The sequence below is a fragment of the Sminthopsis crassicaudata genome, chromosome 5, assembly GCF_048593235.1.
Source record: "Sminthopsis crassicaudata isolate SCR6 chromosome 5, ASM4859323v1, whole genome shotgun sequence".
Lineage (NCBI taxonomy): Eukaryota > Metazoa > Chordata > Mammalia > Dasyuromorphia > Dasyuridae > Sminthopsis > Sminthopsis crassicaudata.
The window spans coordinates 161,050,797-161,075,946 of NC_133621.1; the positions used below are offsets into that span (position 1 = coordinate 161,050,797).

Sequence of the window (25,150 nt, forward strand, 5' to 3'; positions counted from 1 at the left end):
TTGAATTTATCTTTTTTAATAGGTCTTAATAACTATATTTTAGTATAAGTGGTTTCCTTTTCAATCATATGTATTTGATTTTATTCATTTAATAACATTATTCTGAAAAGTTTTTTGCCAAAGGGGTGACCCAAAAAGGTTAAGAATTTCTGGTCTATTGAGTTATGGAGGAAATGCAATCTGTTTTGCAATCAGAAGGGAGTCAGATGGAAGATTATCTATAATAAAATAGTGATACTTAGATATAAACACAAGGGATAGGTATTTAGGGAATAAAAAAATAAATAAGATTTGTTCCCTGCTTCCCCTAAAATTTACAATTTAATAGAGGAAATGATAAATAAACAAATGATAAGCTAACAGTTATTAAGAAAAAAATAACTTCAACGTACTTCAGAATTTCAGAGAAGGGAGATCTCTCCTATAAGAGGGAATCAGAGACGGCTTCAAGTGGACATTAATTGAGCAGGGCTTTGAAATGTTGGAGGGAATAGCATGAACAAAAGCATGGAGAAAGAAAAGTAGGATGCTTCCAGAAAATGTCTAAGAAGTGGGGCAGCTAGGGGGCGCAGTGGATAGAGCACCAGCCCTGAAGTCAGGAGGACCGGAGTTCAAATCTGGTCTCAGACACTTACCGCTTCCTAGCTGTGTGACCCTGGACAAGTCATTTAACCCCAATTGCTTCAGCAGAAAGAAAAAGAAAAGAAAGAAAGAAAAAGAAAAAAAATAAGACAGTGTCTAAGAAATCTAATTTGCCTGATGTAACTTGTGAATGAATAAAGAATACTATGTAGTAAAACTGGAGAGATGAATCTTGATCGCTTTGAATGCTCTGTATTGGAGTTTGGACTTTGTTATGTAGGTAGTGGAGAGCCTTTGAGGATTTGTTTTAGTATGACAGATATGTAATCAGATTTAAAATTTGGGAATATTATGCTGACAACAATATACTAAAGATTAAAATAGATGAAACTGAAAGCAAGCAAATATAAAGGAGTCAATAGTAATTACTTAATTAAAAGTAAATGTTGACCTGGCTTTTGGTGGTGGTAACAAGAATGGAAAGGAATGAAAGAATTAAAGAGGTAATAAGGACGTCTCCAACAACTTGATGAACCAATCAATCAAACAACATTTATTAAGCGTCTACTATGCATAAGGAACTGTGCTCAGCATTGGAATTACAAATACAAATACAAATACAAATACTATCATCAAAGACAATGCAGTCACAGACAAGTAAATTCTCGGTGTATGCAAAATAAATAATAATAATTGGGGAGTAGAAGATAACAGTTTGATATATTAGAAAGACTTTTTGATGGAGGTGGCACTTGACCTGAAATGTAAAAGGATCTAATGGTTTTGTGAGGAAGAGACAAGAAGGGAGAAATAGCACAGTCATGGAAGGCATATGAAGGGAAAGGGAGAGGGAGCCATTGAAGCTTCTTGAACAGGGGAGCAATACAGTCATTCCTTCACTTCAGATTTATCACTGGCAAGCTGTGGGTAAATGCAGGAAAGGGCATATGGGGTGCAGAGTTAAGAGTTAAAGAGTTAAGAGTTTTAAGTCAAACTAAGAGCCTAATCTAGAAGAATAATGGCCATGTGATTGGAAAGAAGATGCCAGAGTTGTCAAGGGGGTAGAATTGACAAAATTGGGAATATATCACATATAGGGAGGAGTTTAAGATAACTCTTAGAGAAGTTAGGAAGAAGAGAGGAGGGGGAGAGAAAATATGAGTTTTGTTTCAGGCATGTTGAATTTGACACAACTCTAGGACATCTGGGTGGCAATATAGGACTAGAGCTCAAAAGAGAGCTGAAGGCTAGATATGTAGATTTGGGAGTCATTTGCATAGATATGATAATTGAATTCATAAGAAATTATATGGTTTATAAAAAAAGTTAATATAGAAAGGGAGAGAAGATGATTGATTTGTTTTCAAAAAAGAAAGACTTCAAAGTCAAGGGACTTGGGAGCTTGTCTTTCTGATAGTCTCTACTTATCTGATCTTAGAACAAGTCACTTCAGTTCAAGCTTCCATTTTTTCATCCGTAAATTGATGGGATCAGATAAGAATCTCTAAGGTCCTTTGTTCCTATAGCATCCTATGGCATTATAGTCTTATGGTCATGTTCTGTATATTAAATATATTTTACAGTAGACAGCTTAACCTCACTAGTCTGAGTCCCTTGTTGTTTTTTGTTGTTGTTGTTTTTTAAGTTTTTTGCATTTATAAAGTGATTGGATCAGGAGAGAGGGTTTCTTTACTTCAGCTCTAACTCCTGTCATTTGGATAGATGTGTGCACCACAAAGTTGTTGATTGTAGAGATTACCTTTTTTGTGAAAGTATAGTATTACAGGCAAATCCTGATTTGTCAACATAGCATGTAATGGCTATACCTCTTGGAAATACAACCCACTTTTTACAAAATCAAAGAGCCAGAAGACATTCCCATTTTCCACAAGAAATGGGTTAAGTTGCTTTTATTCAATAAAGTAGTAGTCACTCAGGGACTGCCATCCTTTTGCCTAGAGATATGACAACAAAGATTAAAGTAACTCCTCCTCCTTCAAAAATAACACAAATTGTACAGAAACCATAGCGCTGAGGTATCTGCTTTTGCCTCTTTATTTTTGTTTAACAATGGCATTTTCAAAAGTGATCCGTCTACCTAATACTGAATTTTAAAAGAGCAAATTTAACCACCAAAATTGAAGTTTTTTACATAACAACAGAACAAAGTTTTTTTCTTCCTTTAGAGTTCCCTTATCCTGACCTAGCTTTATTTTTGTTGTTCTTTCATATTTTCAATTATATCCAATTTTTCATAACCTCATGTGGGTTTTTCTTAGCAAAGATACTAAAGCAATTTGCCATTTCCTTCTTCAGTTTATTTTACAGAGGAGGAAACTGAGGCAAACAGGGCTAAGTGACTTGCCCACTGTTATACAACTAGTAGGTGTCTGAGGCCAGATTTGAACTCAGGTTTTCCTGACTCCATTCTCACACTCTATCCACTGCACCACCTAGTTCTGAGCTTGAAGACACATAATGACCTTGTTTGGAAGAATTCATGCCAGACTAATTATATAGTCTTTGCCTTTTTTGATCTGTATTCTTTTTAACACCCACTGCTGAATGCCCTGGGCACAGATATCTCTGTCAGAAATCTGCTTTCCCATTATCTCTTATTTTAGTGCATTTAGAGTTTGTAGGTAGATTAAATATTAATATTAATTACATGTTAATAATAGTGTATATATAATATAATAGCAAAACTGGTGTTTATGTAGCATTTTAAGGTTTGCAAATAACTTTAATAATAATATCTCATTTTATATTCACAGTGATCCTAGGAGCTATTTACTATTACTATTTTCATTTTATAGATTAGTTATCTGAGACAGAGAGAATTTAAAGTTATTTGTCCAGCTCCACACTGCTACAAATGTCTGAGGTCAGATTTGAACTCAAGTCTTATTCACTCTAGCTCCCTCTGCACAGACCCACCTTTTCTCACCTAGTTTTAACAATGAATACCAAGTGTGACTACTTGATAATTCTGAAACTGTCTGAAATTAAGAGCTGGCCCATAAATCCAACAAAAAAACCACTGGATTAGGAATATTTTGATTTGAGACAAAGTTATGAATTTTAGTATAAGGAAGCCTGAGAAGAATGGATGAGTTAAAAATCTCTTCCTAGTTTGGTTTGACCTTGTTGTTGACTGTCATTTAATGGAATGCTTTGTTTTACTTCATCATCCTTGTTATAATTAAGGTATCTTGCAGATTCATTCATCCCCACTGTACTTCCTAATATAGTAAACAATCTGATATAGGTTATAGATGCAATATTTTTTTAAAAGAGATTACACAGATCTTAACACTCAGTGTAGAGAGAGCAGTATTCAGGAGAATGAGGCACCCAATATAAGTGCTAATTCTGACAGTAAATTTGTCCTTCTCTTTTGAGATTCAGCTTTCTTTTTTGTGTGTTTCAGATTCCTTTTCTATATTCCAATCTACATCACTGGGTGTTACCTTGAGGATTCAAGAACTTAAATTGATATGAATTTTTGAGACCCCAGGGGAAAGATTTTAGATAGATAGATAGATAGATAGATAGATAGATAGATAGATAGATAGATAGATAGATATATCTATATCTATATCTATATCTATATATATATATAGTAATAAAGCAGAATATATGGAAGTTTTTACGTCAATTATTCTCATGTCAACATTTTCTATTTCTTCCCTTTGTTCTCCTTCAGCCCAAGCTTTTGGCCAAGGAACTGCTTGATCTAGTGGCATCTCACTTCAACCTGAAGGAAAAGGAATACTTTGGAATAGCATTCACAGATGAGACGTAAGTGCCATGAAGCAACATCTAAAGCCATAAATAATGATATAATGGTTCTAAGATAGCCCTCTCCTGTCAGAAATTGGGCATAAATCACTTGTAGCCAGTGGGATTGGGTCACTCCTGCTTTGCATTCCCATACACAAAGTCACAGTAAGAACTGAGCACAAGTAGTATAGTCAAAGGATCCAATTTGGATAATGACAGTTGATTATTTCAATGGACTTGTGATCTTTTTTGTGCCAATATGATTCCTACGTCAGTTACAGATTATTGCTATATTAATGATTTTTCAAAAATAAACTAGCTATTTCTGAAAAGACAGTCATAGTCAAATACATTACATTTAGAATTCAAATGGTTGTAAAAATTAGGTTTAAAAAAAAGTGTGGGTTTGTTTTTAAAGTTAAATTTGAAAAGTTTTTTTGGAAATTAGATATTTCCTTGCATGTTGAAATAATATTGAGGCCAGGAAGCAACCTTGGTGATAAATGGAAAATGAAAACAAACTGTCTGAACTCAATTATAGAATATAAGAAGTAAAAACATACATCATCCTATGAATACAGAGAACTTTGGGTTTTTAAAGGTCTTTTCACTTCTTTCTTGTGAAACTGTTTGGCAACACAAATGTTCCTTTAATAAGATTGATTTAATAAGATTATGACTATTTACATAGATAAATTGATTTGAATTTGAAAAATCTCCACATAGGCATCCAAGTAAAAGATTTGGGTTTTTTCTTAACTTAAGCGTCTTCATGCTTCGTTTCTATGTTCTAAAAAATTTAAGAGATCGAACAAAAGTTTAGAACATGAATTTACTCACAATCTTTACTTATGTGTATATTTCCCTGACATACATCTAAAACAATTGCTTCCAAATATTTTCTTCCTGTTCTTCTGAAAAATAAATGAAAGGCCTGTGATGTAGGCTATTTTCCTATTGTTATCCTTTTTAAAAGGTTAGACAGCATTTCAACTAATTATCCTCCCATTGTTCATATTTTTCAAATGAACTTTACTATTATAAAATCTTTTTTCAATAGCAATTTAACATTCTTTTTGAAAAAGTAAGGTTAAAAGAATTAAAGTGACAATTTTGACCTCCCAAAAGAAAAAAAAATGTGGTACATGTTGAATTTATCCACTGGTCAAAAAAAAAAGTTTTAGTTTTAAGTCAAGGAGTTTGTTTTTTTTTTAAGGAAAAAAGTATTAAAGATATCATACACTACAGGGAGAAGGGGCAAATAATGAAGTTCATGCTCTTACAGATTAAGAACAAGGATCTGAATATTGTTTACCCTTTGTGCTTGTGAAGACTTTGAAACTTTATGGTAACTAATTATTTAATGTGTCATAAAATGAATATATATGTGCTATCTAAATTAGAATGTTCAGGCATGAAAAAGTTAAACATTCATTAAAAGTAACATTTGTAGCTTTCATTCTTTCCCATTTCCTGGTCCAAAAAGAGAGTATCCTTAAGACATAAAAGATTTGGGGTAAATTTGCTCCAGAGTACTTGAAACAGTGTCCTTAGCTGTTTCCTTAGACTCTGTCTAAATACTTTTGTTTAACCTATTTTTACCTAAGTACTGGTTTTTGCCTATTTTTTAGAATGTTCCAATATATTCAAGAATATTTAATTAGTAATATAATTGTAACATAATATGACATGGTGGTTTATGCATGTGCAATTGTCTTCCTCACAAAAGAAGCTCTTTGAAGACAGGTATTGTTTCCCTTTCATTTTTAATTCTCCAACACTTAATACTATGCCTAACATATGATAGGTATTTGATGCTAAAGGATTAATATTCCTCAGAGATATTTATTATATTCCAATAGTATTAAAGTATATCTTATTGTATTCCTCCTTCCAAACTCTGTATTTACCTTATTTTCTTGCACTCTAATTCTGGTTCTCTTCTTTCATAGTGTCCCATTACTGGTACATAATAAGTAGTTATTAAGTGCTTTATTAATTTATCCATCCATTAAGGTAGAAGTTGATATTTCTTGTCCTTGCCAGACTTTGACTAGTATATGTTAGAATGCATGTGTCTATGTCTAGAGGTCAAGGATACTCTCTCTAATTTTTGGCGGTGATATTCTCTTTTAATTCTCTACTTATCAACCTGACTTCTCAGTTCTAGTTTATCATCCATGTCATATCCTCAGAGCCTAGTTTCCCTGAAGGTCCCTGGGTCCCGTTCTCTTTCAACTCTTTACTATGTAGCTTAATGATTCATCAGTTCCACTGATCATTAATAATGATAACAACAATTGCAGAAATAAATAACTGAATAAATATAGTAATAGTACTAAAGTTGTATATAAGGCTTTAAAGTTTGCAAAATACTCTACACATATTACCCTATTAGTCTAAGTATTCTCCCTCCACTCCAATGTTTCTCTCCACTCCAATCCATCCTCCACATTGCCACCAAAGTGATTTTTTGGTAATGCAGATCCAGCAGTGTCACCTTTCTGTTCAAAGAGCTCTAGTGATTTCCTGTTTCATCAAGGATAAAAGATAAAATCCTCTTTTTTAGAATCCAAAGCTCATTATAACCTGACCCCTTCCAACCTTTCCACTTCTCTATGTCTTATTCTTCTCTGTTAATTCTAAGATATAGCTACTGTGTCAATATTACTCAAATATGATATTCAAGTTCTGGGTTCTGTTCTTTTGCTCTAGCTGCCACCCATGTATCCTCCAGTGCATTGTACATAATAGCCTTTTAATAAATATCTACTGTTTGGTGCATTATTATTATTTATTAATATATTATTTGATTGATCAAACGCTCTTCTTCCATACTTACACTTTTTACCATCCTTGTTTTCCTTCAAGACTTAACTAAAATCCCAGATTTGAAGTCTTTCCCATGCTCTCCAGCTTCTAAACTCTTTTCCTTTTAGATTACTTTGATATCCTCTTTATGTATTGTACTTAGATATTTATATGTTTTTGCCACTATTAGAATGTATTTTCCCTGGGAGCCTTTCATTGTGTTGTTAGTGCTTAGAACAGTACCTCACACATAGTAAGCACTTAATCAATGCTTGTTGAATGAATGAATGAATGGCTTTCAGTAAATGTGTAGCTGTACCTGGGAAGGCCCTGTGGAAGTCAGGGACAGAGAGATCACAAGCCATCCAAATGGTATTATCCAGGGAAAGTGCCTCCTCCTAAGGAGGTTTCCCCAGACAGTAGCAATGACAAGCAGCCAGGAGGACAAAGCAGATGATAAAGAAGGTGCTGTTCAAAAATAGTTGCTGAATAAGAACAAGCAGGTGCACCCAACTCACCTCTGGGAACCAGAGAGTTTCAGGCACTTTAAGAGAAACAGGAGGCCACGGGAGAATGAAAGGAGATCTGTGGGTCGACAGGGAGAGCTGGTGGCAAAGAGAAAGATCAGCTAGGGACAAAAACAAGTTTGGGCTACTCCAGAGGGCAATCAATCAGGCGTTTGCCCTCGGGGTAGTCTTTTGAGCAAACTGAACTCTTATTTTTTTCTACTATCTAATGGAAAGGTTTTGCTTTAGGGGCCTGGCTTTTGTTAGATTTTACCCAGTCTTCTTTGTGGATATTACTAACCACCCTTCCATTGCTATTCTTAATCCTCTCTGACTTTTTTTTAACTGCTGAAGTAAAATCCTTGACCATATCCTATTTTTATAGGGAATTGAAATGTGTGCATTTAAATGAAATAAATCAAATGTGTGTTTATATACATGCTCAGACAGCTATCTGTATGATTGTGTAAGTACTTGTGTAAGTAAGTAAAAATTCCGATTTATTACAACATATGTTTTGTCACCAAAATTTTTCTTTCTCTTCATATTCTTTACATCAAGGGTTCTTAACCTGAGGTCTATGGAACCCCAATATATTAGGGTCTTTGAATAGATTTCAGCAGATCTGTAAACTTGGATAGAAATGACATTACTTTTTCATTTTCACTGACCTATAATTGAAATGTAATATTTTCTTATGAATTTAAAAATATATTCTGGGGGGCAGCTAGGTGGAACAATGAATAGAGCACCAATCCTGAAGTCAGGACGACCTGAGTTCAATTCTAATCTCAGACTCTTAACACTTCCTAGCTGTGTGACCCTGGGCAAGTTACATAAACCCAGTTGCTTCAGATATATATATATTTATATATATATATATAAATATATATATATATACACATATATATACACATACACACATACATACACATACATGCATATACATGTATATACATATACATACACATATATGCATATGTATATATATATTCATACATATGTATATATATATATATATATATATAGAACAGAGTTTCATAGGTTTCATCAAATTGTCACAAGAGTTGATGATTAAAAAATTATTTAAGAACCCCTACTTTCCATCATATCTTGTCATAATATATTAGATCCACATACTTCTTTAAACATGTTTTAGATTTTCTTTCAGTGTTAATGAAGATAGATTAGCTGGGTGGAGAAAGTGTTCTGTGTATCTGTGAATCCTGAGGTGTGAGAGACTCTACCACTGGTGGTAAAGACAGCAGTCTATGTATTTGCCTTCTCATAATGTGCAATTCTTGTCCACATTTTAATATCCATCCTCTGTGGGAAAATGGAATAAATCTACCCTTAATCCACAACAGTAATATTCTGGAGGCCTGCATTTTTGCCTTCAGAGGTACCAATTTAATATTTTGTTTGCCCATATAGCAGCATCCCACTCTTACCACATGATTGGTTCACCTCTTTTCCCAATCATACAGTTTCTTAGTGATATCCATCTTACCACTTATTGCATGTAGGTTGATAGTAGTAGTAAATAGCTAACTTTTCTGGGGCTTTAAGATTTGCAAAATGCTTTTCATGTATATTATCCCATTCAATAACTCTGTGAAATCAGAACTGTTATTACCCCCATTTTATATGAGGAAGCTGAGAGAGATTTTAAATGATTTACCTAGTGTTACACAGCTAGCAAATGTCAGAGGTGGAATTCAAACTCAGTTCTTCCTCATTCCAAATCTAGCTCTCTATCTACTATACCAACTTATTCCCAAAGTCTTTGTTACTGTCTAGTGGTTTGACCTCAGAAATAGATATGATTCTATCTTTGTATAAATAATGTGGATTAGGATCTGTTTTTCATTGCATCCTAAGGACTACAAAAAACTTACCATGTGATTTGGAACTGAAACTTCCTACGTGTTATTTCCCCTAAGAGAAGGTGAAATACTTGAGAGAAGGTTCTTCTTGTTTTTATATTTCTATTATCTATAATTAGCACAGTGTCTTATATGTAGTAAGTGCTTTTTTCATTCATTCAGGAATTCTGTCTCCATCTGGGAAAACTTTTGTATTAAGTGACTGATATTTGTAAAGCACTTTACAAATTTAAGTTTTATAAAACATTTCAGTCTCACAACAGCCCTGTGAGGTAGGTCCTTTAGGAAAGAAGTGGATAACAGTGTCTTGAAAAAGAAGCACTTTGACTAGCTTCATTCAACTCAAGTTTAGCCAACCTGAATTAGTAACAGAATGTCTACCTATGCTCCACAATCTCCTTATAGCATTTTCCTTATATATTAATTTAATTATCCCTGAAGCAAAATCCTTCATTTCTCCCATATGGAGTGGTTACATCAGACAAGCAAGGTGATGGTGTCTACACATATGCCAGTCTACCCAACATGGTGTACCAAATGCTCTTCTGGGATTTTGTTTAATACTCATACCTATTTTGTATTTTAACAGATATTTGAATTATATTTCAGTTATGTTTCAACAGAACAAAATATTTCAAGAACCAGATATGCAATAAAAGTTAGCAAAGAAAAATAAAACAAATATGCATATTTAAGGAAAAAGACATTATAAAATGCTCTATTTTAAAAGGCAAAATCTGCAATCATCAAATAAACAATAAATTTTGGTCAGTATATATTTTAAGTCCTACTATTATTTTTAGAAGAATAAAAAATATGAACAATTCTTGTATTGCCTCACTCATAATTTATTCCTCATAAACCTCTGCTCCACCTGATAATATCCTTCACTTTAAGTTTTCTCATAAGCTTATAGCATCTTGGCCAAATATTAGTCCAGGCAAGAGGAACTTATTGGTGGGGTCTCAACCTCCAAGAATCCCACAATTTGTGCATTGAATTGCATTGTGCACAAATTGTGTAACCAATTACTTTCAACAGACCAGATTTTTTCAGCTAAATTTTGACCTATTTAAGGTTAAGAGACTGAGTCTTTTTCTTCTTTTTCCAGACCTAATATGTATATAGAGGGTAAGAGCTAAGTAAACACTATTATTGATTCTTACATGTGAAAGAGTTTTTGATATTTTAGCAGAATTCAGAATCATACTCATTTATACCTCCAAATTTAAATGTTTTACATTATGGTATCTTTTAAAAATCATGATTTAAATTTTGTCATCAATAATATTTTTCTTTATATTAGAAATACTTTTGAATTTTACATTTGGATAGCCCTACAACAGATTTTTAAAATTAATATTTTGAGGATTGAAGGAAGGAATATATGACTTTGGTGAGTTGTTTTGCAAAATTTTAAAGCAAAGAACTATAAAGGCAATTTTTGAATTGAGAAAGAAACAATAAAAATGCTGCTCCAGGAAAGTAATTTATTTAGAAATAGGTTTGGGATTTCCATTCATTAGAAATACTGTATTAGGAGACTTTGAGGAGAAAATCAATAGCAACAATCTCTGTGCCTGTGCTTTAATAGCTTCTTCTAGTAATATGGCATTCAACATTCATTACTACCCCAGAGACAACTCACATTAGAATGTCAGACATTATAGAAAATAACAGGGCCTCAAATTTAATGATTAGAGAAGTGCTTTTCCACAACTCTTTTATTTTCTAAAGTAAATGAAGGGAAAAAAAGTTTGGCATAAGAACTTTTCCTTCAATATCCTCTCACTCTTTAACCACTTACTGTCAGGAAAGACAGAGTACTAAAGTAAGGATTCTTATCTACCTTATAGGTTTGTTGGAAAGGGAGTGCTTTCAAATCTTCAAGTCCTATAACACTGGGAGCTCTTTCTACCGTTCTTTCTCTTGAGATGTAGCTGATGGTATAGTATGGAGTGCTGATCCTTAGATGTATTACTCTAGGCAAGTCATTTAATCTGTTTCCTCACTTGTAAACTAGAGATGAAAGTAGCATCTACCTTGCAGGACTCTTTGTTTTCCTTCTCCTTCCTCCTCCTTTTCTCACTCTCTCTCCTCCTCCCCTCTCCTTTTCCTCTAATTTTCTTCCTGCTTCATTTTTCCTTGTCCCTCATTCCTTCTTCCTTGTTTCCTCTTCCCTCTTCTTTGTTTCTTCCTCCCTGTTCTCCCTTCCTTTTTCCCTGTTCCTGTCCCTTCTTCTCTGTTCCTTCTTCCCTATTCCTTGTTCCTTCTTCCTTGTTTCCTCTTCCTTCTTTCTTCCTTGTTCCTTCTTTCTTGTTATCTCTTCCTTATTCCTTGTTCCCTTTTCCTTCTTCCTTATTACTTTTTCCTTGTCCCTTCTTCCTTATCCAGTTTTCTTTCCTCCTTGTCCCTTATTCCCTCTTTCCTTTTTCTTTCTTCCTTGTTTCCTGTTCCTTCTTCCTTCTCATCATTATTATTTTTAGGTAAAAGGCAAAAAGAATGAGATCATATTTAAGAACTTATTGTGAATAATTAGTGCCTATTTTTACATAATGATTGTATTTGTGTTACCTTAATTGATGATTACAACTCAGTGAATTAGATAGAGTAATTATTATCATTCCCATTTTATAGATGAGGATAGATGAGTCTCAGCATTGGTAAATAAACCATCTTGGTGTAGTGGAAATTGCATTGCCTATAGTTAGTGAGTCAACACAACATTTATTTACTAAGCATCTACCATGTGCCAGGCATTGTGCTAAGCACTGAATCTACAAAAAATTGCAAAAAAAAAAAAACAAACATTCTAGCCTTCTCTACTGGAGTTCATAGCCTAATAGAAAAGACAACATGCAAACAAATGTGTGCAAACAAACTATAAACAGGATAAATGGCAGGTAACACCAGAGGGCAGGGACTAAGATTAAAAAAGGTTGAGAAACACTTCTTGTCAATCAGAATACCCAGTTTCATATCCCACTGCTGATCCCAACTACCTGTCTATACTTGTACAAGACAATGGTCTCTGTGAGTCCAAGTTTCTCTCACTTATAAGATGAATGAACTTTCAGATCTTACTCAGTTCTAGAGTTGGAATATTATGATCGGTTACTAAGGCCTGGAACTCTTCCATTAATTCAATTCTCTCAGAATTTCTCTGAACATTATCTGGGTCACGTCCATGGATATTAATAATTATATTGGTATTTTTGTGTTTTAGGGAGGTGATTTTTTTTTAATTTAGTGGTCCCTTAAAGGCAATGACTAAGCTATCAAGGTAGAAATTCATTGAGACATAGGAAAATGTGATTCTAATCTACATCCATAAAATACATGCAATCTCATATTACACACACATATATATATATGTCTCATATATATGTCTTTATGCCCAAGTCTTTCATTAAATAAGCTGGGGTTATTTGGCTCTATTTTTGTCTATCTGTTGTATATCCAGAACACCCTTAGGAGAGTTTTTACTTCAGCCATCAATGGTTTCTTTTATTAGAAAACCAGTCTCGCTATAAATATATAATCCCATTAATGCTATTGGTGAGATGTATATTGTCTCATCATTAGCATTAGACAAGGTACAGAACCAGGGACAGCACAGGTCGATAAATCTTCCTGCTTCAGTTACTCTAAACTCTAACCTATCCTAAGTTAGAGAAGAATTTAGCTCTGTATTGGTAGAGAGAGTTGACTTACTAACAACACTATAGACCTTTTGAAGAATTGAATTTACTACTAACAAACAAGTGTTCACAATGGTTTCATCTTATTATCCTCTTTTTCTGAAAAAGCCATTTCATAAGAAATAAACTATTTCCCTGCAAAAGTAAAATATCATTAAAAAATGGAATGTTCTTTATTTTTTCCTTTAATAGAAGTGACTATAAGTAAGTTTACACTTACCAGACATCTCCTCCTATTACAGTAACAAGTGTTCACTAAATTGCTTTTCATTTCTAACATTAACAATTGCTGCGGAATTCATAGGGTTCTAAACTCAGTCCTAACTCCATTCTACACTTAAGAACTCCTCTGTATTGGACCCAGGGCAGAGTCTGACAGAGCCAGCCCTGGAGGTCTCTGGCCTGAAAAGATAGGAGTCCATGGCTTCCTTTTTCTATACTCTTCATCTCATTATACCCCATCCCAGTGACTTGTGGCCAAATTAGGTTTTGACTAACATTAAAGGAAGAAACAATGGCTTCTCGGCCTTTTGGCCAAGATCAAGTGTAGGAAGGAACACTTAGATATAGAATTAGTATTTATTTCCCAATCACAAATGTTTAAAGATTATATTGATGAGATGACTTAAAACAGGATCTGGAAACTTGATTTAGAACTAACGTTCCATTCTCCTGGAAAATAGATATTTAACTAAACACAAAGCAGGAATTTTACAAGCTATGTATTTTATATTCCATCTTAAGTATTTACTGTCTCCCTCAAAGTCATATGTCTTCTAGAACATCAGTCCAGAAACCTGACCAGACTCCTTTTGGTGAAGTTGTTTCTGAAATGCACAAGCTCCCTTTTCCACCAGTAATGTGCTCTTTATGGATCTCGTGATACCCATCAGATCTTGAGACTCACAGAAAGACTTTTTTTTTAACCACATGAAGCAAAATTTCTATGGATTATATGTAAAAGTATGTAGAAATTTAAAAGTGTGTTAAATAAACACAAATAATTTTTGTTCTCTACAAGCAAATCCATATTATAAATATGATCTTTGATCTGCTTTATAACCAAACAAAATCAGCATTATTTTATCTCAGTTTAAAAACTATTTATTAGTCAAAGTAATAACAAAAAATATTTCCTAATTGTCTGCTTTATTCTCACACGTGAATTATTTTTCAAGTCTTGTTAGGAAAGGATCTGGTGTGAATTCTCACCAATCAGTAGATATGATGAAGACAAAGTTACCAGGCATTTCTTGGTGGAGAAAACTACTATTTTCTTACTCCAAAACTGCAGTTATCCTGAAGAAAAGAAGCCTGAATTGTTCTCCAAAAATGTATTGGATAATAGAAGTCTTGTCAGCTGTTCCCTTCCTCCACTATGGACAGAATAAAAGAAAACTAGTTTAGACATCAATAAGAGAGCTAGAAGTTATGTATAGGTCAGAGTCTTTTTACTTAAGGAAGAAGAAATCACTGGAAATGAAGTTCCTTCAGAATTGTTATGGGCCACTAAGGGATAGATCTGAGGGTAGATAGGAACAGAAATATAACATTATTAAGAGTCCTATTCCAATCATATTAGTGCTTCTAGAAGCAATATATTTCCTTTTAAATACATAGGCAACCATGCTGAAAAAATGTAGAAACTACAAAAATTCCTTGAAAGTCACTCTGAGTAAATTATTTAACTTGTCATTCTCTTCCTTTTTTGTATTGTTTAGCTTCTGATAATATTGTCTTGACTACTAGAAAGAATGACTTTTCCGGTGGTAAGAAATCAAAGTGAAGACCCGGGTATCTTGTCTTTCCTACTTTTGGATGCTGTTTCAATTCTACTCCACTATAGAGTTAAGCTGCCTGAAGCTCCTGAGATAGGAAAGTTATACTCTAGTATTGTAATGGAAGCACTCTATTAATTCCCAAGGAAAACAGCACATCTGGGTTTATAATACTTTTCAAATTCAAAGTTGTTGCTCCTGGTCCCTCTTCTCAGTTTGGGGCATATAAAAAACAATTTATTTAAATGTTTTACGTGACTCCTAGTGTTAAGAATACTTAAATTTTCCTCTTCTCCCAGAATCATAGTACTTTTCATAGTCAAAATTACTCTTCTTCTTGCTCTCCAAATACCATTCTTATTAGATTTAAGAGATGTGGCCTCTGGTGTTATTTCCCTTTATTATAATATTATTATTGACCTAAATTAGCATAGTTCTTTGAATGCCCTTTCTAAGTTTGGGTGACCAGATTTCTCTAATGCTCCCATTGTCTTGGCTTAGTTCACAATATATTTATGCTATCCTGAACCCTGATTCTTTGGCATTCCTATGACCTTCTGAGACCTCTTGAATTCTGGTAGTTCTTTCTTGATTGTCCCTTTCATCTTGTTTCCACCTGTATTCCTTAGTTGTTGTTTTTTTTTTTAAATGTGGAAATAATAAGACTATATTCCTAAATGGCAACAAAGCAAGCAAAGTTATTTCAAAGCTATCACAACCCACAATTCCTTTCTATGTTCCTGAAATTTTTAAACCTGTAACTATCACCACAAGTACAGGTTAAAAAAAGAGCTTAATTTTTACTTGAACATGTTTTTTCATTTTTAAAAACTGTATACTCAAATTGTGATCTGGCCCCATATTCTTTCTTTTCACCCACATTTCTCCTTCTTATAAACTAAACATTTTGGTACCTATGAGACACTATGACAAAACATGGGTCAGGATAAGAGGAAGAGAAATTCCAATAAGATAATTTAATTACTCATTAATAGCTCATGTCATGAGAAAGTTGCCAGTGTTAACCACTCCTAATAGATATTTCTCTATTCCAGGCCAGCTGTCTACACATTTCCTTTCTTCCTTCTCATAGAAACCCCCCCTTTCTCTGACTCATATATCCTGTAGAAGAAGGGATTCCAGGGTTCTCATTTCTTCTCTGCTTTGTTTTCTGCAAGGTAAACACACAGCTCTATTTTTTCTGAGAGAGCATGTAGCCCTTCTTTGGGTTTTCTCACAGTTTTACTATTAATAATTATAGCAAAATAAATATACAGGTATTTTAAAATAAACAAAAGTGGATTATTATAACAAAAGTGCTTTGTAAACCCAAAAGTATTGTGTAAGCATGGATCTTTCTTAGTTCCCCCAGTTTTTTATTCCTCACTTCATTCATGAAGTTAGTCCCCTCAAAGTTTTTCTAGGCTCAATGTTGGCAGAATTTGTCAAGATTACTAGACCCCTTTTAGAATGTTTCCTTATCTTGTTTTTCAAGTTGAGGTCCATATCTATAAATAAGGCACTTCCCTGTGGCCCCAAGGATTTCTCCCATGTAGTTCAGATTTTTCTACCATGACTTTCCAAACTTGATTTCCTGGCACTTTTGATGGCCCCGTTCTCTTAAAAGCCCTACCTCTCTGGAAGCAAAAGGAAAGTTCCTTTGAGGAACCTCTCGGGGCCTTCCTACTTGTGACTTTGCGGGAGATATTTTTCAGCTCAGATATATACTTGGGGCCTTTGTAAAAACAACTATAGTAAGAAAGTTTTATTAAAGACAAAATGAACAAGTTCAACAAGTTATTTTTTCCACCATGTAGTTTCAAGGAGAGGAAAAACAGAGTAGCCACTTCAGACTTTTCAAAATGCCTCGTTTCTCAGAGTCTCAGTTCTAGGTCTCTGAGTTAATCGGGATTTTAAGAAGGCTGGGGCTCAGTGTCTCATTGTTCTTTGAGGCAGGGGTTCTTTACCATTTTTATGTTCTGTCCTTTTGGCAGTCTGCTGATGCCTCTGGAACCCTTCTTAGAATAATATCTTTAAGTAAATGCAGTAAAATACATAAAGTAAAGGAAACCATTCATATCAAAATACAGTTATCAATTTTTTTTAAGTTTACAAACCCTTGTTTAGAACTCCTGAATTGCAGGCTTATTTTTTTTCCAGAAGTCTTTTGTAGATAGAAAGACTCATGATATCTTCTGTATTTGAGAAAAATTGTAGATAAGAAATAAAATACTCTCCCCATCTCTGCTCCCAAAAAGCTTATATGCTAATGAAAAGAAAGACTTACATACATTGTACTAAATACAATGTAATTAGTACAAGGAAACAGGGCTATAGGAACTTTAAGGAGGGAATGCCTACTTTTTCCCTCCCTTTCCTCTTTCTTCACTCCTTTCCCCCCTCCTTCTCTCCCTCCCTCCCTCCCTCCTTCCCTCCCTCCCTCCTTCCTTCTCTCCCTCCCTCCTTCCTTCTCCTCTCCATTCTCCTCTGTTGACTATAAGAAAGAATGACTTTTCCAGTGATAAGAAATTGAAGAGCTCGGTATCTCTTCTTCCGTACTTTTAGATGCTGTTTCAACTCTAATCCACTATAGAGTCAAACTGGCTGAGGTTCCTCACCCCTTCCTCATCCCTCCTTCTCCCCTTCTGTCTCCCCCGTCTCTCTGTCTCTCTCTCTTCACTCTTTCTATCTCTGCCTCTCTCTGTCTGTGTCTGTCTGTCTGTCTGTCTCTCTGTGTATGTATTTCTTTATCTCTCTGTGTGTCTCCCTCTCTTTTTTGTTTTCCTTTTTTGGCCCAGGCTAGAGGGAATTCCTCCTTGATCTTTAATATTGCAGATTACCCATCTAGAGGCAGCCTGGCAACCCCAACTTTCCAAGGAACTCGCCATATTAGTACCAGAGTTAAGGTGAACACTAATAGTCTGAACTTCAGAGTTCAAGTTCATTGAGCTCCCCACCCCAGGAATTGAAGGCATTGAGTACCTTGCCTGGCCAGGCCTGGGGTTTCTGCATTCAACTGAGAGCATCAAAGAAGGCTTCATGAAGAAAATGGTGAATAGTGAATAGCATTTGAAGGACAGGATGGACTTCAGCAGGCAATGAAGAAACTAACTGCAACAAGTTTATATACATATGTATATTTAAATCTGTATGTATGTATTGATTCATTTATCTAGTTATTCTCAATAAAGAAGAGTAGGAAAACTAGAAAAAGAGAAATTTGAGGGTCAGAGGCCACTTAGAAAAACATATACAGAGTGATACCCTTGTCATTTAAGTAGCACGGACTCACCTAGAAATTCTCCATGGTGTGAATTATGATCTCGGGAGGCTTCAATCTGTTCGCCAGTAGCTTGGGTTGTCAATAATGTATGTGCCTTTGAGGGGAATTTCTCAAGCATGGTTCATTGATTGAATTGAGCTTCCCCAGCTATGACAGCTAATCTTGAGAGCATGAGTAGCGCATTTTATTCTATACTGACTCAGGTGCCTACTTATTACTTAAGCTTGAGTTGGGGGAAAAAAAACAAACAAACTGTAATTCTCTCAATCCATTCAATGCTATGAAGCAATCCAAGCCTTTCTCAACTTGAGTCCACACTGGCCCATAGAAAGCAGTACAATGAGGCAAGGCATTCTAGCTGCATTTATGTGCTTGTGGATGCACTAATTTACTAAGGAAATAGCCAAGAAGCATTTTTGAGTGCCAGTTATGTGCAAGATATCATCCTAGAGTCTGAACAAAGAAAGCATGAATCCTGTCCTAATGAAACTCATTATTTAACTTGTGAGCTAGGTCGTTGTCCTACCCAAATCTTTGTAATTCCATTTGGGGTTTTCTTGGCAAAGATACTGGAATGGTCTGCCATTTCCCTCTTCAGCTCATTTTACAGATGAGGAAACTGAGGCAAATGGGATTAAATGGCCTGCCCAGAGTCACACAGCTAGAAAATATCTTAGACCAGTCTTCCTGACTCCAGAACCCGCACTCTATCCACTGCGTCACCTAGCTGTAAGCATAAAATAAAAATACTAGATTAAATACATAGAATAAAAATGCAAAACCGACCGTGATAAATGTGTCAGCATGCTGTCATAGAAAGATTACTGATTTTAGTGTTAACAGAGCTCCATATTTGAATTCAGGCTCCCATACTTATTACTCTGTTTTCCTGAGCAAGTCATTTAACTTCTCTAAGCCTAAATGCCTTCATCTGTAAAATGGGAAGAATAAAACTTGTTCTAATGTATCTTAAAAGGAAAAATGTTTTGTAAACCTAAGTACAATAAACAAATGTGAATTATCATTAAAAATACCAAATTACAAATACCTACAGTGAGACCTAAATTACTTGAAAGATAATGGAGAAAAATAGTAATTGTAGACTTGAATATCCAGGGAATGCTTCAAAGAGAAATTTGGGAGGGTTCTTTTGATAAGCTAAGCAAATGGAACAAGCTTTTTTAGAACACAAAAAGATGGTAATTGTCCTTGTGTGAGAGGCTAAAGAGTAGTCTCTTCTCCCTGATCAGAAAATTCAGATGCTTTCTGCATTTCTTTAGTCGCACTGCCTAGTGCTGTGACCTTACAAGAGTTTACCTAGCCTTCTTATTTCTTCTCCTTTTCCTTATAAGGTACAGACCAGAGCAAAGAGAAACAAAATAACCAATGATTTTAAAACTGGTACATGTGTATGCGCATATGGGTATGATTTCTTTGTGTGTATGAAGGGGCCTTACAACTTGGACAAAATGCTTCAAAATTCTTTGGGTACAAAACACAGTATAAATAAAGGTCTTTTGCAGCATAATATCCTCTATGGATTTATTCTAACAGTGGAATTTCTTGTAAAATGTACTTTTATATGAAAGTTCACAAAGTAGTGCTTGAAACCATTAGCATGTTTTTGATTAATTTTATTTCTCTTCACTAAACAACTCCTGAGTAGTTTTACTAGTAATTGTTTTTTTCTTGTTCTCTTTCCATACTTCTTCCTTAAGTACTTTGTTTTTATTCTTTGGATTTAGAACTAAAAAGAACCTTAAAAATTATAAAGTCCAATCCCCTCATTTTACAGGTGGGGAAACTGAGGTACGAAGATGTAAGATAACTCTTCCAAGATTGTACAAAACAAGGATTCTATACATAGATTTTTCTTTAAATCAATAAATATCTCTACCAGTCCATTACATGCTTATATCATAACAATGATCTATATATCTCAGACAGCAATAACCTGAGGCCGTACACTGAAGTGAGTTGTGTTTGCTGAGTAGTAGCTTTACTAATTAAAATAAGAGAGAATAGAAGAGTTGCCCTAGACACAAGGCCCACTAAGGGGTTGCCTTAGCTTCCCTGAAAATTAGACCACTGGGAAAGCCCTACTACAAAGAACCATGGTACTCTCTATACAATATTATATGTGTATTGCATGCATTTCTTAATTTCTAAACCTTTTCTGTGTCTTATATTGGCCTTCATGTGTTGGCTGCAGCTTCCACAAAATTCCCCCCCCAAAAAAATTTCTTTTTGATTTCTACCCATCACATATCTAAACTGTGAGGGGAGAGTTGAAATGTGGAAGGGACAACTTTACTAACTCAAAGTACTGAGTTTCTGGTCTTCCTGGTAGGCTTCCCATTTTCAAAGACCTCTCTAACTACTTGCTTCCCTTTTCATGTTATTTGTGTTAGGTTTTCATTTGTACTATCCATGAGAATCCTGGTTCTAGTAGAGTTTCCTTCTTTCCTTTGCCCTCTCTGCCAAAAAGTTCTTTAAATTTAGAATATCTTTCCAGCAGCTAACTTTTTAATATACTACTTTTTTTATTAAAGCTTCTTATTTTCAAAACATATGCATAGATAATTTTCAACATTCACCCTTGTAAAACCTTGTGTTCCAAATTTTTCCTCTCCATTTCCCCCTATCCCTTTCCCTAGAAAGCAAATAATCCAAAATATGTTAAACATGTGCAGTTCTTATCAACATACTTCCACAATTATCATGCTGCACAAGAAAAACCAGATCAAAAAAGGAAAAAAATGAGAAAGAAAACAAAATGCAAGCAAACAAAAAAAAAGTGAAAATACTATGTTGTGATCCATACTGAGCCCCACAATACTTTCTCTACTCAAAAGGCTCTTTTCATCACAAGATCATTAGAACTGGCCTGAATCACCTCGCTATTGAAAAAAAAGCCATTTCTGTTAGAATTGATCATCATGTAATCTTGCTATTAGCAGCTAACCTGTGAAGGAGAAAGTTAAAACTTCCAGAAGAAAATAAGTCTTTAAAGTATGCATATATATGTAGATATACACGTTTATACACATGTATTTCCACATATGCATATGTGATATAGATGGATAATTATTTCAATATAATTGAATATTTTCAACATAATTTTTCAATATCACTCTTTATTCCTTATGTATTTTTCTTTATTAATTAAAAAAATCTGAAAAAAGAGTTCAAGAAATTATCAAAGGGCTCTATGGCATTAAAAAGGTAAAGAACTCATCAGAATTATGGTCCCATACTCATTCTCAATCAGTCAGAAAGCCTCCAAATCAGTGCAGGTGATGGACAAGTTAAAGCGTATTCTTGGTGGAATCTCTGGCTAAGAGAGAAAAAAGGACAACTCATATCAGATACTGTTTTGTTTTTCTTGTCATCTAGCTCATGTCCAGAACTCACAAAAGACTCTTCTTTTTCTGTAGAGAAGTGGTAAGGTGTTTTTTTTAAAACCACATTGGATAATGAACTAAGATGGAATAGGTGTAGAGAATTATTTTCTTCAGTATTGTATGGATCTCTATAGTGGTACAGATAGTTTACAATGGGAGATTGCAACCCATCTATGCCTTCTCATACTGCGTTATTTGTGTCCATTTTATTTAAATCCTTCACACAAAAAGGTGCCCCAGACTAGGAATAGGGATTTAGGTTACCAATAATCCCTGCTTCTAGGGAAAATTGAGGCTGATAGATCCCTTGAGTTCTAGAATGATAATTGAGTATCCATATTAAGTCTAGTACTAACAAAGTAAGCCCCTGGCAGTAGAGGGCCATCAGAGTGCCTAAGAAGGGATAAAAGTCAGAGAAAAAGAGCAGATTAAAAAATGATAGATTGGTCCTTTAGAAAGAGCAAGTCATAATAGTCTCCTTTGGTACTTGGTAAGTTTAAAGACCTAGAAAAGACTAGTTCATTGGGAGGTTTTTTTATTTTTTATTGTGTTTTGACTTGAGAATGATCTCCCAATCTCATCAAGTTCTCAAGGAATGTCAACAATCAGAAGTGTCTCTTGATGTGATCTTTTTCACAGCTAAAATTCTGTTTTTAAAATGCCCATTATTATCAGTTTCTCTGTTAATAAGTAGTATAGGCAGTAATTCTGATATCAGATTAGGAGGCTTGATAACTATGAAGAGAAGTGAGCAATTGCTTTTTTGGGAAATCTGTTTCTCTAGTTTGTTAAATAAGTAATATTTGAATAATATAAAATGTTTTGGAAACCTTAATATAGTATGTAACTGCTCATTATTTAAAAAAAAAACTTACTGGGTAACTCAGAGATAATTGATTTATTAAAGAAAAGGAAGTTGCAGTTCTAAAGTTAATAAAAAAATAGCCAAAGACACTTTAGGATTATGTTAGAATATGGAAAAATATGATAAATCAAATAGCATGCTGAGGGGTAAGATATGTTCGACAGTGGTCAATTTTAAAACCAAGTTGCACAAAATATATACAAATTGGATATAGAGTAATTTTAATGAGGAAAAACTAACAACATTGAGAATCAAGAAAGCCTCGTGTAAAAAGTAGTACTTAAGAGTTTTTCCCCTTTTCTTTCATTTAAATTTTCTTTTGATTGTAAATTCAACAATGATGAACAAATGTGAACATTTCATTAATCAAAAAAAGAACAAAATGGGATTGTATATAAACTGAATTTCTGAATGTTATATTTACCATAGAAGTCATAAAACTACCCTGCTTATGTCCCCTTATAACCTTTTTGTTCTCTTCTGTGCACTTTTGGATGTTTCACTTGATGTTTTTTTTTTTTTAATGCATCTCTATTACTACCCACTACCTATCTACCCCTCCGTAAAACCTCTTCCTTAAGAAATAAGAATAATTAAACAAAAACAATTTGACTGTTGACTATATCTAAAAATGTCTGTCTTATTCTATACATCTAATCATTCACCTTTCAAGGGACAGGTGGCAGGCTTATTATTGATCTTCTCAAGTCATGATTGGTCATTACATTGCTCAAAGTCTTGTACTCCTTACAAATTTTTTAAAAATTTATTAATAGCTTTTATTTTCAAAATAAAAGCAAAGATAGTCTTCAACATTCACCCCTGCAAAACCTTGTGTGCCAAATTTTTCTCCCTTCCTTCCCTCCACCCCCATGCACAGACAGCAAGTAATCCAATATAAGTTAAATATGTGCAATTCTTCTAAATATATTTCCACATTTTTATGCTGCACAAGAAAAATCAAATCAAAAAGGAAAAAATGAGAAAGAAAGAAAAAGCAAGCAAACAATAACAAAAAAAGGTGAAAATACTATGTTGTGAACCACATTCAGTCCCCACAGTTGAGAATCTCTCTGGGTGCAGATGGCTCTCTCCATCACAAGCCTGTTGAAATCACCTCATTGTTAAAAAGAGCCAAGTCCATCACAGTTGATCTTCACATAATCTTCTTGTTGCTATGTGCAATATTTTCTTGGTTCTACTCATTTCACTCTGCATCAGTTCATGTAAATTTCTTCAGGCCTCTCTGAAGCCATCCTGCTTAACATTTCTTATAGAACTATAATATTCCATAATACTTATATCCCATAACTTATTCAACTATTCCCCAACTAATGGGCATCCATTTAGTTTCTAGTTTATTGCCACTATAAAAAGGGTTGCCACAAATATTTTTGCACATGTGGGTCCTTTTTACTTTTTAATGAGGTCTTTGAGATACAAGACGTGCTGGATCAGTTTGATAATTGTTTGGGCATAGTTCCAAATTGCTCTCCAGAATGGTCAGATTAGTTCACAACTCCATTAGCAATGAATTAGTGTCCCAGTTTTTCCACATTTCCTCCAACAACAAATTGTTTTTCTTTGTATTATTGTGATCATCATGTAAATTTTTCTCCTGGTTCCATTTATTTCAATCTGCATCAGTTTATTCAAATCTTTCTAGGTTTCTCTGAATTTTTCATATTTGTAATTTCTTACAATATAATAATATTCTATTATATTTACATATCTTAATGTGTTCAGTCACTTTATTTGTAGGTTCCTATTTATTTTTTTTTTTGCAACAACAGAAAATGTTGCTATATTATATTTTATTCATATGGGTCATTTTCCCTTTTCCTCTGTATTTTACTTCTTTTGAGAGTATGTCTAACAGTGGTATGAACAATTTAGTTATGTAAGGGAAGCGATAGAGTGTCAAATTACTTTCCTAAATGGTTAGGCCATTTCACAGCACCAACTAAAGTGAATGCCTTAGTGGAACTATCCTCCACCTCCTCCAACAATTGTCATTTTCATATTTTGTCATCCTTGCTAATCTGATTGGTATGAAGTATAAACCAAAGAATTTCATAAATTTGAATTTTACTTGTTATTAGTAATTTAGAGCATTTTTCATATAGCTTCTTTATCTGTAATATCTTTATATCTTTGACTATGTATTGAGGAATGACATATATTTAATTTATATTAGCTATGTATTTTGAATTAGGCACTTATCAGAAAAATTTGCTACACGGATTTCCCCTAGGCCCAGGACCTGCTTCCCATTGAATTCTAACTTCATTGATTATGTATGATTCTTGAATTGAAACTTGAAGGAAGCTAGGAAATATAAGAAACCATGATGAAGAAGGAAGGCATTCCAGGCTATTGATGGGCAGTCTGTACAGAGACACAGAAATGGAAGATAAAATGTCATATCTAAGGAATAGCAAGTAGGCTATTTTGATTAGAATATAAAATGCATGAAGAGTACAAAAAACATGAAAAGAGAATGGAGCTAGAGTTCACGATTTAAATACCAAACAGAGGAGTTGTTTTCCTC

The 25,150-nt window shown here is 34.1% G+C and overlaps 1 protein-coding gene across 8 annotated transcripts in view; it reads left to right on the forward strand.

The window, feature by feature from the left end:
* FRMD4A (FERM domain containing 4A) overlaps window positions 1–25,150 on the forward strand; it is a 733,796-nt gene that overhangs the window by 531,990 nt on the left and 176,656 nt on the right. For all 8 annotated transcript variants that reach the window (XM_074268578.1, XM_074268579.1, XM_074268581.1 and 5 more), the window contains one exon: window positions 4,289–4,383. In XM_074268578.1, coding sequence (XP_074124679.1) covers window positions 4,289–4,383 — 95 coding nt within the window. The remainder of the gene's footprint in view (window positions 1–4,288; window positions 4,384–25,150) is intronic.